This window comes from Peromyscus eremicus, chromosome 5 (genome assembly GCF_949786415.1).
Source record: "Peromyscus eremicus chromosome 5, PerEre_H2_v1, whole genome shotgun sequence".
Lineage (NCBI taxonomy): Eukaryota > Metazoa > Chordata > Mammalia > Rodentia > Cricetidae > Peromyscus > Peromyscus eremicus.
The window spans coordinates 40,584,769-40,599,659 of NC_081420.1; the positions used below are offsets into that span (position 1 = coordinate 40,584,769).

At 43.7% G+C, this 14,891-nt stretch overlaps 1 protein-coding gene across 1 annotated transcript; it reads right to left on the bottom strand.

Annotated features, from left to right (window-relative positions):
- Window positions 1-5,502: 5,502 nt before the first annotated feature.
- Window positions 5,503-8,837, bottom strand: Zscan31 (zinc finger and SCAN domain containing 31). Its single transcript, XM_059263008.1, is given in 3 exon segments — window positions 5,503-6,722; window positions 6,725-7,285; window positions 8,813-8,837. Coding segments are annotated over 3 exon segments (861 nt in total). The 3' UTR covers window positions 5,503-6,447.
- Between the last annotated feature and the right edge of the window lie 6,054 nt (window positions 8,838-14,891).

Here is a 14,891-nt window from a genome sequence, read left to right on the forward strand (position 1 = left end):
TGAACATCCGTTTACATGCTGATTAATCATTTATCACTGGTTGTGCGAAAGTGACAGTCTTTTTCTGGCTTTTCTATTAACATCTTTTACTCCTAAACAGCATGGCCCTTAAAACTTAGAGAACTATCAAAATTTTAAATGTATATTACTTTTTGTCAGTTTGTGTGTCGTATTTACATAACAAATATATTTAAAACATTGTGAAAACATAATTTTATTGATAGTATAAAGAATACTTTCTTATGGAAATGGGAATACTGGCAGTACTGTGAAGAGTCTATAAAGAGTTTAAAGTTTCAAAGTCATTTTTAATAAAATTCAAGCTTTAAAAAGAATGTGAAGATTCTTGAATGGTGTTTCCTACAGCATTACTTATAAAGAATATAACCTAAGCCTACATTAATGAGGATACAGTAAGTATATATTGTAGCTGATACAATGGAATACCGTTGTTGTGATGTCTATAAACTAAGCTTATGGGGCTGGAAGAGGCTCAGTTGGTAAAATATCTGCCACACAAGCATTTGAACCTGAGTTCAGATTCCCAGAACCCATGTAGAAAAGTAGAGATGGTAGTGCACAGCTATAATCCCTCTGGGGTGTGGAGATTTCTGGAGCTTGCTGGCCAGCCTGTGAAGCTGCATCAGGGAGCTCCAGATTCAGTGAGGGACCTTGTCTGAAAAGTAAGGTGAGGAGTAACAGGGCATCTGGCCTCCACACCCACGTGTGCACGCTCATGAGAAGGCATACAAAAAAAAAACAAAAAAAACCCAGTATTTTTTAAGAGGCTGCTATGGAAAAATTCCACAGTCCTAGAAAAAAAAAACTAAAGTGCAAAATTATATTGTGATTTCCATAAGCGCTTCAAACGCTAATATACTGTGAACAACACGTTTCAAGGGGTGTCCTGAAAATTTATAAAACATAGGGAGGCTGTGGAAATGGGTCCGCGAATATCTGACAACCCGAGTTCAATCCCTAGGACCCACATAACAAAAGAAGAACCGACTCCAGGTTGTCCTCTGACCTCCACACGACCCCCAATTCGAACACCCACGCAGGAAATAAATGTAAATATGGATAATTCTTGGATTAATGTTACCTGGGTTTTTGTCACCCATATAAACTGTGTGTTTACTCGCCTTGCGGCATTGTGCCTGTTTACTCATCCGGCTCCCCCACAGGGCCTGGTAGAGGCCGACTGGCGGCTGTCTATGGATGCCAGTCTGGGGAAGAAACTCTTTTTCTCTTGGGTGCTGGGGACTGAACCCAGTAAGTACGTCAAGCAAGAGCTCTCCACGGGCACATCCCACAGGGTTTGGGTTGAAAAGATTTATGTAAATGTACGCGTCATTGGGCGATTTGGAACCACCAGGAGAGGCTGGCTCCACCGGAGCACCAGAGACTGGGACCGCGCTCCAGAGGCGCACAGCGGCAGCCGGAAGTTGCCTCTGGGTCTCCAGCTCCGTCTACAGGAAGCGCCCCCTCGGTGCCCCGCTCCATCTGCAGGAAGTGCCCCCTGTCCCTCATCCCGTGGAACCCCTACCCGCTGAGCTGCACCGTCGCCGCCTCCCACTAACAGCAGGCACCGCCAGGCTGTGGCGCTCTGGCCTCCTGGCTCCCGGAGCAGCCTTTCATGAGCTCGGCACATCCTCGTTGCACACCTTCCCTAAACCTTTGAGCAGCAAATAGACACACTTAACGGCGGGGCGCTAGGCGCTGGCTTATATGTCTTGGCGTAGATTGGGCACGCTAGTGCCCTGGCTAATGTATCTCAGGCACATCTATTACATTCGTCAAGAAGCCCATCAGTCTTTGTTGGGTACCAGGTACGTGCTGCGTTTGAAGAGTCTCTGCAGAGGACTGCGAGGGCCAGGGATGGCTATGCAGTGATCTGTAAAGAAGCTGGAGAACAGAGTGCATACACCTACCGGTGCGCTACCCGTGTGGCTAGTTTTCCCCATCCCTACATTAGGTTTGAGGGTGACCTCGAAAGATGATGCACGTACAGAATAGGTCGGATGCCAGTGGGAATTCACATTGGAAGGATGGCCCACTTCAAAGCGGGGAGGGAAAAGGTCAGGGTGTGGTGAATGAGAAACTGGGAAGACCATGGTTTTCTTGTAGGTGGGAACTAACTTCTTTTATTCCAGGATTAACTTTACAAGTGGAAAATAATTAGGAGCTTAATATAATTGGTGGTAAACTAAAAGTAGGACGCAGGTAAAATCAGATTCTGGGAGTTTGAAGTTAGTTCAAGGAAAAGTGTTTGAAACTCGGTGGTGGTGGTGGTGCTGGTGGTGGTGGTGGTGGTGGTGCTGGTGGTGGTGGTAGTGGTGGTGGAGGCGGAGTCTCTCTCTCCTACCCACCCCATCCCACCTCCTTGTTTAATGGCCATCTGCAGGAAGAAACAATTTTCCACTCCTCTCTCACACTACAACAGTATGAAACACTCCTCTGACCTCAAAAGGTCCTAGAGATTTGTCCCCACCAGCAAACAAGCAATTGATGTCCCCTAATTCAATGCAGACAGATGGATCCTATGTGTAGAAGCTCAGGTATACAAGACATAATACTGGTTCCCATTTTCAACCTCAGTTGTAAGCTCCAGTTTATTTTACCTATGCTTCTGACCCACTGGCTGGAAACCAGGGTTTTTACTACCCCTCCCAGAGCTCTCACAGAACTCAGGAACCGTTCTTACTGATGTGTTATAAAGTATATTGCAAAGGATACAGATGAAGCAAGAAGTGCCCTGTGTTGCCTAGGATATGATTAAGGGGTGTGATGCTTCCATGCCCTCTGTGGAGGGGTCAACCTCCAACTGTCTGGAAGCTCCACAAATCCCACCCGTTTGGTTTTTGATGGAGACTTTAGTCTACAGAGTGAAATCCAGGACAGGCACCAAAACTACACAGAGGAACCTTGTCTCGAAGGAAAAAAAAAAAATCAATGGTTTAGTGGGTAAAGGCACTTGTCAAATTAGCCTGAAAACATGAGTTCAATCCCTAGACTCTACAAGGCAGAAGGAGAGAACAACTTCTGAATGCATAGATTAAATGAACTAGAGATTCTCACAAGAGGCATCCAAACATGACCGTTAAACACATTAGTGATGAGGTCAGAACCATCGGCATATGCCCATGTCACACTAGAGAAACCTGAAACCTCCTTCTGAAGTAATTTGTCCAAGAATGAGCCCAAATTTGAATTTGCTACTTCTCACCCTATGTCTCCCACCTCTCTATAACTTATCTGTATATTCTGAACTTGTCTGTATGTACTGGCCTATCTGGGCTCTGTTGTTTGGGTCTGAATCTGTGTCCCCATGCCCGCTTGATGACTGGCTGTCTAGTCTGTGTCTGAATCTGTCCCTGCCTGAATGTTGTCTTCCTTATAGATCTCTCCCTAACCAAGGGCTTTTGCTCTGTATTTATTGAAGAGATCATAGAGCATCACATGGGAAGGAATGAAGGATACTTTACAGAAATCTTTAGTGAAGTTTTATGAGGGATTATACTTGACTCACTTCAACTAACCCAGAAGCACTCAGAAAGGCAAATATAACTGTCATCATCAAGGAATACCCACATGTTTTTTCAGCATTTATAGAAGGTATTTATTTTATAAAGTTGCTTCCATCTTGCTGTTTTCAAAACATGATTATTATAACACAAAGACATATATACATATATATGCATACACAGAGAGAGAGAGAGAGGGGGGGGGGGAGAGAGAGAGAGAGAGAGAGAGAGAGAGAGAGAGAGAGAGAGAGAGAGAGAGGAAATTTTCTGAGTCAGGGCCATGGAAGAGTACATGTCTTGAGATTACAGCTATGCGCTTAGGTTGTAGAAGGTGATAACATGGAAAATTCGTGGCAAGTAAGATTGTTCTCTTAAATGCAAGTTAAACAGATTGAATATACAGCAGGAAATCAGTCTAAGTGACCTCAACATGTATTATTAACTCAGCTATGAGGTCCACCAAAAGTTCCAGTCTCTTTAGACATAAGAGATATTTTCATAATAATCTATTGCCACACATGAAATTTGTCCTCTGATCTCCACATGTACACACACATTCTCATACACATATACATGTTAAATAAATAAAAATTCAAACTATCAATCAACTCTAAAAAACTGTTGAAATGGTGCTGGAAAAATGGCTCAGCAGTTCAGAACACTTGATACTACTTACTGCAGAGCACCTGGGCTCAGTTCCCAGAACCCAAGTCAGGTGGCTCACAACCACCTGTAACTCCAGCTCCAGGGGATCTGATTCCCTCTTCCGACCTCAGAGGCCACTTGCAGGGACAGGGCGCATATACACTAAGGCACACACGTATGCACATAAATAATTACAACTTTAGAAAACGTTGAACATATTGTGTCCTACAGCATCAAACATTCAGCCAAGGTTTAATTCTTTACATAAAAGTAAGCAAACACGTCACTTCACAAATTTCCTTTGTTTTTTTTTCCATTGAAAAAATATTAAAATGATTAGTGTGTACATACATAATGTGGGTGTATGGGCATGTGCACTATGGCATATATGTGGAGGTCAGAGGACAGCTTTGTGGGGTCAGGTCTCTTCATTAACCTTGTCGCTCTCCGGGGTTGAACTCAGATCACCAGGTGTGGTGGCAAGAGCCTTTTACTGACTGAGCTACCTCACTGACCCCACCCTGCTCATTTTAATAAGAATCTTATCTACATGAAAGCACTGTTTCAGTCTTTCATGGTTTTTGAGATGGGGTGGCAGTGTTGCCCACGCTGGTCTTGTGCTCATGGACTAAGCCATCCTCTCGGCTCAGCCTCCTGAGTGCAGGGACTATAGGCAGCCACCACCATGCACAGCATGGGGACCCACTCTGGATCCTGACCTTCTCTGTCTAAAGCTCCAGAGTTAAAAATAAAATGACGGCCGGGCGGTGGTGGCGCACGCCTTTAATCCCAGCACTCAGGAGGCAGAGCCAGGTGGATCTCTGTGAGTTCGAGGCCAGCCTGGGCTACCAAGTGAGTTCCAGGAAAAGGCGCAAAGCTACACAGAGAAACCCTGTCTCGAAAAACCAAAAAAAAAAAAAAAAAAAAACTATAAAAAATAAATAAATAAATAAAATTACTTTTGAGTCCTGAAAAGTTATGTGGATGTGCCAGGTGGTGGTGGCTCACGCCTTTAATCCCAGCACTCGGGAGGCAGAGGCGGGCGGATCTATGTGAGTTCGAGGCCAGCCTGGTCTACACAGAGAGTTCCAGGACAGCCACGGCAGTTACATAAAGAAACCCTGTCATTAAAAAAAAACAAAAAACAAACAAACAAAAAAAACAGGGGGAAAATATGTGGGTGCTTAAAATGTAAGTCTATGGGTTTGTGGGTGTGAAATGAAAGTTCCCTGAAAAAGCCATACCTGGATTGGTTCTCCACATCTCCATTTCCCAGATCTTCATTCCATTTTTGCTTCAGCTAGCTCCAGAATCCCTGCACTCCCTCCAGTCTCCAACTGTCCACCCTCAAACTGCACCCATCACACTGTTAAGGGAGACCAGAGTAATGACTTCCTGTGTAAATGTGGGTAACTCTTACTCCCCAAAGCATTGAGTCCGTTTATATCTTACAGAAAAATACCCAACTTTATACTATTTTTTAACTCACCCAATCTTTACAAAGTGCACACAAATACCTACAGAGTTGTTCAATATTCAATATTATTCAAGAACAGCTTCTCTATTCAAATGTATTTCCATATTTGCTTGCTTTAAGAGAAATCACTAGGGATTAACCAAAAAAATAGATAAGAAAGCTGACTGGAGGATCCAGAAGACACCAGTAGCTGGTTCTTAGACAGCTATTCATTTTGCTAAGAACAGAATAGACCAGATGAACATCTTATTTTCCAAGATGGCCCCATTTAGACGACTGTTAGGTCCTAGAGGTAGTCTACAATATCCAGAAATGAGCTACCGGAGTTCAAGTGGTTAGATAAAAACCAGCATTCCTCAGGAACTTGTGAAACCAGTTCCCACCTGCCACAGGAGTCATTTCCCTTACCTCTGGCAGAAGGGGCATGCGGCTGCCTGTGGTGCCTATCAACATATCAAAGCCCATGCTGCCGCCTGACTCCCTCAGTATCACAAGTCACGGTTATACACTTCAAAGTCCAGGCTAGCATCCTAGCCCTTCTCACCTCCTCTACCCTGAACCCCCTTCAGCTCACAGGCTTTCCTTCCCCTAGCTCTTCCCCATATTCTTATAACCCAGCTGTTCTCACCATGCTCTCTCTAGTCTCTGTCTCCTGCCATTCTCTCCTCTCTCACAGACAGCCCTGGCCAGTCCAGTCTGCTGGCTGTGTTCAGTCTACTTCTTTCTCTCTCTGCTCGGGACTCTTTCCAGGTGCCTCTGGCTGCTCTCTCTCACATTTCTACAATAAAAATCTTAACCATATCATGGAGCAGTCATGTTGGTGGTTTCTTTACTGAACCCCCTCACATAAAAGGACTGCAAGTCCACAGGATGAGTCCAATTCAGCAACTGTACGTGTTCTAAAATGCCTAATGAGGCTCCAGTAATGACTGGAGCCTTGCCCACACTTCTGACATTTGTAAAGGCTCTCTCCAGTGTGGCTTCTCTGGGATTCATAAGGCGTGTCCGGCTACTAAAGCTTTTATTGCACTGACTACACTGATAAGGTTTCTCACCAGTGTGGATACAAAGATGCTAAAAAGTCCCGCATTCTGAAGGAAGGAAGGTTTTGCCACACTCTTACACTGATAGCGCTTCCCTCCAGTGTGTATCTGCTGCTGTTGGACAAGGCGTGAGATAAGGCAGATAACGCCTGCTTCACATTCACTGGGCTTTTCACCTGTGTGGATTCTTCCACGTCTAATGAGATCACTGCAGGTACTGAAGGCTTTTCCATACTCCTTACATTGATAAGGTTTCTCTCCAGTGCGGCTCCGCTGATGTTCATTCAGGCCTGATTTCTGGTTGAAGGCCTTCCCACGCTCTTTACATTCATCTGGCTTCTCCCTGGTATGGATTCTCTGGTGTTGAATGAGGCTTGAGCTCTGAGTGAAGCTTTTCCCACACTCATTGCACCTGTATTGTCTTTCTTCAGCAGGGTGTTGATGCAGCCTTTCCATCCTCTTGTATTTACACATTTCTCTGTACTTAGAATCCAGAAGAGCATCTCTTTGGAGTCTGCTGTCCCCAAAATGTCCTGATTCTTTTAAGACTTCTTGCTTTGCTGTCAACCCCTGGTTTACAAGTATAGGTTCACTACCTGGAACAATAACCAGAACAAAAATAAATACATTCCTAGAGTATGGATAAGTTTACATAATGTAAGGATGACTTAAACAGGGCTATCGGAGTGACCACATCTCCACAGCTGAAATTCAGGCTGGAGGAAAAACAAGACTCACAGAGAGACTATGCAAAGGCAGACGCTACAGAATATTCACCACAGGAAAGGCACTGTTCTAGGTGTTCCACACATGTTACCTTGTTAAATCTTCAGTTAACCCTTTCCTTGAGGTACTTTGATGTTTCCATGTCAGACACACATAAACTGAAGGCACAGGAAGTTCACCTAACTTGTCTACTGTCAAAAGCTACTTAGTTGCGAAGGCTTAATTCCAACCCCTGTAATTTGGCCCTAGAATCACAATCTTAACCCTTTTCGGAGCCACCAGAGCTCCCTTTGAATGGAGGACATGTGCCTTGTTCTGGAAACTGGTAGAGGCCAGAAGGGTTCACATTTGAGCTGTGTCACCGTGGAGTGGTTGACTGTTGATTCCTGCTTGACCTTCAAAAGCACTACATCTTCTGAGGGCACTTCAGAACGTTCTTGCTTCTGACCTAGCAAATAGTGGGTTTATAAGAGAGCTCTGAGAGCCCAAGCTAATGATTCATGCAAGAGATTATGTGGAACCATATGAAACATTCTGTAGAAGGATGGTTCAATGGAAGGACCAAATTCTATATCCCACAAGAGCAGAAAAGAAAGAAAAAAGTGAACCAATAAGATGTGATCATTTTAAACAGGTCAAGTTATTTGACTGATTGATTGATTGATTGTCCTTTAAACAGGGAAATCCAGCTGGGCTTGGTGGCACAGGCCTGAAATCCAAATTACACAGAGGGCTGAGGAGGATTACAAGTTCAAAGCAACCTGGAGAACTTGGTGAGACTTTATCTTACAATATGTAATTTAAAAGGGGGTGAGGATAGAGCTCAGTTGAAATGCGCTTGCTTAGCTTGTGCAAGGCTATGGGTTCAATCCTCAGTCCCAGAAGGAACAGGAAGGGGGTCGGGGTGTGCGGGAATCTGATTTCTCTCTCCTTGAGTGCGTGCTGTATTTGATGGCTCCTTTCTACTGAAATATGGCAGAAGTGATGGTATCTAACGTCTATATAATAATAGTTTTTTAAAAGCTTTGTGGTTTTTCCCTTTCTCTCCACTGGAGAAAACTAGCTGAAATGTCGTGAGAACAAGCAATTCTATTGTAATATACCTTATTAAATATATTTTATGTTAGTAAATTGCCACATGCTGTTTGAGCTCACTAAAAAGCTGGTTTTGGAGGAGGGCTTGGCTCCTCCACTTCAGGCCCAAGCATGTTGGTCTAGAAGTATCCTTCGAGACCGCTTGTCTGGAGACAGACAGACTGCCCACCCCTGGCCCTGAGGCAGGAGGGAAAGAGAACAGTAAAACAGCCCAGAGTAAAACTACCCTGTCCTTGAGAGCCTGCTTTGCTTCCTAACTCACAATCACCCCAGTTCCAGGGGATGTTACACTCTCTTCTCACCTCTGTGGATGATAGGTATAGACATGTAGGCAAAACACTCAATAAAATGAAATAAATCTAAAATAAAATTTTAAAAAACAAATAAATGCATGTGATTTTTTTTTTTTTATGCCAGTGGTGGGAAGTCTCACCACAGGAAGAAATTCTGCCTAGGACCTTCTTTGTTGATCAGAGGCTCCAACTGACTGTGTATGACTGGGCCTCCAAGTCCTTTCTAGTCTTTTCCTGATGTTCTATATCTGCTGCTTGCCGTTTTGTGCTCTTTTGCTTGCTTATGTTTAATAAGCTCACTCATTTGGAAACCACGCTGGATCATTCTCCATGAGGAATATAATTGGGAAAGTTGTAAGAATCTGCAAAATGCCATTACTGTTTCTAAGGAGTAAATGGTCCAATGTTGCTGAGGAAATCCTCAGATAGGAATATCTCTCCTGGTGTTTGTTGGCTCAGGAATGAGCCAAGCAGACTAATCTTAGTGAGCAGTAGTGGTCCAACAAATGGGAAGGTTTGAAGCTATACCATGTGGCCGAGGCTTTGCCAATGGCTACTGGGAGAAATAATACGATCTTTTTAGCCAGATGGGGAAGCTATTGAGGAGCAAGATTGAATAAGACAGTAAAAAGTTCGATCAGAAAAGGAGATGGTCGACTTGTAGAGCTGTCTGGTAGTGTTGCCAAGAAACCTGAGTCATAAGCAGAGGAAAGGAAGGGAACATCATCACTGCAAGAAAAGTTCATTTTGAAATTGGCTCTGTGAGGGGGTACCTATGGTGATATTTTATTTGTACTAAAATGTGATTTGTATGTTAATAAATAAAGTTGTCCAGGGGTCAGAGCTATTAGAGCCATAGCAAAAGCTATGTGCATGCCTTTAATCCCAGCACTTGGTAGGCAGAGCTGGTGGTCAAGGATACAGCCAGCATTGGAGACACATGCCTTTAATCTCAATACCAACAATAGAAGACCTGGAGGTCTATACACACAGGCAGTGACGAGGCGGTCATGTGGTTGGGTTTACAACCAATGAGAAGGCAGAACAGAAAGTCTATATAAAGACAAACAGACAGGAAGTAGCTCTGTTGGCTGAAGAGGATAGCTGCAACAGTGAAGGGTAAGGCTCTTAGCTCTGACCTCTTGGGCTTTCATCTTTGCATTGACTCTGTGTTTCTTATTTAATAAGACAGTTACTTCTACAGGTACCAGGGCCAAAGACCTGACTGATAACTCTTGGCTCTCATCTAATCTCCTATGGTACTCCTTAAAGACTGTGTGCAAAATGTTAAGGAACCTATGAAGCACGAAGTGTTCACTGGTGTGGCTGGTAACTTCACGGCAAGGATGTGGATCAGGATTATTAAAGCTGCTGCTCTTGTCAATAAACAAGTTACTATGACTCTCATAGTGAATAAGACAAGAAATCCAATCAACCAAGTGATTAAAAAATATATAACTGGGGGAGCTGGGCAACTGATGCATGTGAAGGTGACTCAAGCCACTCCCTTCACACCCCTGGTGAGCAGGGAGAGCCCTGGACAAAATACATGGAGTGACCTCCTGAGAACTATGGCAGATTCTTCAAAAGAACGGATTGTGAGCCTCAAGGGGTCTCAGTGGGTAAAGGCACTTGGGAAGCAAGCCTGATAGCCTGGGTTTGATCCACAGAATCCACGGAGTTAGATACAGTGGCTCACCTGCACTCCTAACGCTGTCTATGGAAACTGGACATAGGATTGTCCGGAAGGTTGCAGGCCAGCTAGCGTGGAGTACACAGAAGAGCAGAAGCAGCAAGAGAGACCACACCTTAACAAGACCAAAGAAAGAACCAACTCCTAAAACACTGTCCTCTGACTTCCACACCACACTGTGTACACATGCACAGTAGTAAGTATTTTTTAAAAAAATAAAGGCTAGAGCCCCTGACTGATGCTTCCCGGGCCATTTCTGCTGGATGGTGTGTCTGACTTGACATTCTACTGTTTATCTGCTGCTTGTCACTTTGTTCTTTTACTTTTGCTTGCTCTGTATTTAATAAACTCTCTCATTCAAAACTGAAAGGCTATTGTGGGTCATTCTCTATGTGGAACACCTGGGATGAGTAAACGTGGCAAAGACCTAAAACTTCCTGTCGGCAGACAGAGAGCAACTGAAGTTACTAACAACCACAACTGGGTTGTTCCAAAAGGGGTCTGTCAGCCTTAGTTATGCTATCAGATGGCTATACTAGTCCCGACTGACATCTTCATTGAAAAACTAAGGAGATCCTCTTAAGCAGCAGCCAGATTCCCAATTCACAAACAACACTGTTTTTTTTTTATAAGCTATTAAGATTTAGGGGTCACGGAGCAGTGGAGGCACACACCTTTAATTCCAGCATTTTGGAGGTAGAGACAAGAGAATCTGTGAGTTGGAGGCCAGCCTGGACTATAGAGTGAGTTCCAGGACAGCCAGGGCTACACAGAGAAACCCTGTCTTGGAAAGAGGAATGGGGAGGCGAGGGGAGGAAGGGAAAGGAAAAAGGAAAGGAGAGGAAAAGAAAAGAAGAGATAAAAAGGAAAGGAAAGGAAAATATTTAGGGGGTGATTGTTTACACAGAAGCCGAGAACTCAGACTTGTAGCCATAGGCAACGGAGCTTCACTCTTTGTTCAGTATTCAGTGTCTAGAACCCCAGTCCTCCTCATCCCACCTTAGTGAGTTTCCAAGCTCACTAAGCTCTTGCTCCAGATCTTCAAGCATAGCCACTGTCTCCTCCCCGCTGTTTGGACACTGCTGTTGCACCAAGGCCTTGCAGCTCCTCAGGCAGGATGGCCAGGAGTGGCTCCAGCACCAGCAGCTCCAGGATCTGTTCTTTGGTGTGGGCCTCAGGCTGCAGCCACTGTCTGCAGAGCTCATGTAGCCAGCTCAGAGCTCTCCGAGGCCCAGGAGTCTCTTGGCCAGAAAAGCTGTTCTCTGGAAGATAGCTTTCTTGGTCCCAGAGAGGACCTTCCTCTACCTTCACAATCTTAAATACATCCTGTCCTGATGTTGAAACTATTCTGGGATTCATTTAGAGGGCTCATAGCACTGTGAGTTGAAAGAAAAACTATGATTGAAGACTCTTTGATTCAATCTTCTTAAGGAACTTTAACTTGACAGCCGAATATTATATATCAATGGTAAATAAAAGTTATGAGAAACATACAATAAATAAAAACAATGAATAGAATTTATATTAGTAAAAAGTGGCCAGACATGGTGGCGCAAGCCTTTAATCCCAGCATTTGAGAGGCAGAGGCAGCCAGATCTTTGAGATTTGAAGGCCAACCTCATCTACATATCGAGTCCTGGCTGCCTCTGCCTCTCAAATGCTGGGATTAAAGGCTTGTGCCACCATGTCTGGCCACTTTTAAAGTATATATAACCGTTACTTATATATGTTTGGGGAGAGCATATGATAAAATGCATATTGATGGTCTCAAGTCTCCATTCTCCCCTCTAGCCCTGCATTTGTAACACCCTCCAAGCCTGAATCGTGACTCTGAGCTCAGCCATGTGGCTATCGGCTCATGTGGTATTGGCAAGCCAGGGACTTGAAAGTCACTTTTGTGACTGGGGCTTGGTTTGCTGTTTCCCCTCTCAAATCGTCCTAAGGTTATGCCTAGGCAAGTCTTCAGATGATATAAGACATAAGAAGAGTTAAGTCACCCCACCAGAAATGACAGCACTCTAGACGAGCTAAAAATGGAGAGGCTGATAAACACTGGGTAGGCCTAACTTAAGACCTGTAGAATTACGTGTCCACTCTGCAACTGACAGCAGACATACAAATATGTCCTACCCACCCTTGCGCCCCAAGACCCAGTGCCATTTATTCCACCACACTGTCATAGCAACAGGTAACAGAAATACAGAAGTGAGGATGCAGTGTAACTGTGGAACAAAAGAGGAAAATGGGTATACTTATCACTGCACAGTTTGTATATCTTTATACTTTTTCTTGATTGTTGTTAAGATTTGGAATAAAATATGTATTCCAAGGAGAGAGGGGAGGGGCTCAAAGTGTAGTGATTGAAGTATCTGGTAATATATGGTCGCTTCAGGTAGAAGTAATGAAGGACAAAAAAAGGAGCTAAAAAATTCTTACCAGACAGGAAATGTTGAAAAAAATATGGATTAGAAGCAAGTACATTAGGATTAGTTTCCAATAATCAGAATTGCCTGGCCAGAAAAGGCAAAAGAGGTGGAGCCACTGTCATGGACCAGACAACTGACATGAACAGAAGCATTTCAGGGTACACATCACATCTCTAAGGACAGGCAGGGGTTCTGGTGACTTAGCTATAAAATGGGGTGAAAAAGTGGGTGATATAGGAGGTCAAAAGATTCGTTAGAGGGCCAGCAGATGTCACTAACAGAAGTGCCTGCCAGCATGCCTCACAACTGAATTAGATACTGAGAAATAGCCAGCTCCTAAAAGTGGTCCTCTGATTCACTGGAGCACCAGAGTGTGTGCACACAAACACATGCATACCAGATTCAGTATACTGAAATAAAAAGCTAACCATTTTAGACCCTTATGGAAAACTGCAGGGGGTGGGGAGCTGGGTATCGTTTAAGTGGAATCCTTAAGTGCAAAAGGAGTGAACTACACATTTGGGCTGAAGATACGAAGAGCACTGGAGACTGTTCAAAGGCCTTGCCGCAGGCCAAAGGAATGACAGGAGGCTGGAATGTCTACAGCCAAGTCAGAAGAAAATGGCAAAGCATTAGGCTGGCAAGACACACTAAGAACACAGGAGCTTAAACTTTATAAATGATCAGGAAACTCTAAAGCAGTGGTTCTCAGCCTTCCTAATGCTGCGACCCTTTAATTCAGTTCCTCGTACTGTGGTGACCCCCAACCATAAAATTATTTTCGTTGCTATTTCATAACTGTAATTTTGCTACTGTTATGAATCATAATGTATATATTCTCGGCGATAGATAGATAGATAGATAGATAGGTTTGCCAAAGGGGTCTAGGCCAACAGGTTGAGAACCATTGATCTAAAGGCTTTCCAGAAGGAAAATGACAAGACTGGATTGTGTCTTGAGAAGTTCTGTACTGAGTGGAAAAAATGAGAACAAAAGCAAGAACAGAAGCCTGAAGGATGGTTGGGTGAAGGTAAGAATGGAGGCTATTGCACTTAATCTAGAAAGACTTCCACTTAAGGGAGACGTGGCCATGTGCAGTAAAGGAATTTTGAAAAGCAGATACAGCTGAACGGAGAAACAGTGTAACATTGAAAGTGCAGTTGCCTCCTCCAACAGATGTCAGTGGATCGGGGACTAGCTTATAGTTCCTGGATACAGTTATAATACACTGAAAGAAGGGCTGGAATTTAGGTGTATTCAAGGTATATTCCTGTAAGAACTACAAGTGTCCTTCCTAAAATTAATATTCAGTTTCTACAGATTACTTGTAATCCACAAAGAAATCATTTCATAAGTATTTACTAAGTACCTAATGTGTGTCAGGCAGTGAAACAATTGCAGTTTGATGTGTTCACATTTTCCTCCTCCAGTGAACTAAAAACATGAGAGAAAGTATAAGAACTTTTTATTCATTAACTTTGGTATGCTTAGCAATAACAGAAAAACAGTAACTGCAACATAATTCCCAAAGGATCCTGGGTCACAGTTACTTGGAAAGAGAGGAATAGTTCAAATACCACAAAGACTCAAGCAAATCTGTAAGCGGATAATTTACAGGAGAGCCAGTGGAGTCTCTTCAACAAGACGATGGATTGGGAAGAATGGAGGGGAGGGGTAGGGTTATAACTAAAAGAGATTTTAAAACTACATACACCAAGTGGCCTACAATTGCATTCTAGTTGGAACAAATCAATTGCAAAAGAAATCTGTGGGACGACTGCTGGGGGCAGAGGGAATTTGCGTGTAAACTGGGTGTTAAATAGTATTAGGGGACGCTCCTGCTCTTAATTGCATCCGCTAATAATATGGTGATGTGGGAAAATGTCCTTCGGAATCCACTATGGCTCAATGGTTCTTGCAGAGAACCCTGTTCTCAGTATCCATGTGGCAGCTTACAAAATGTCCCTAA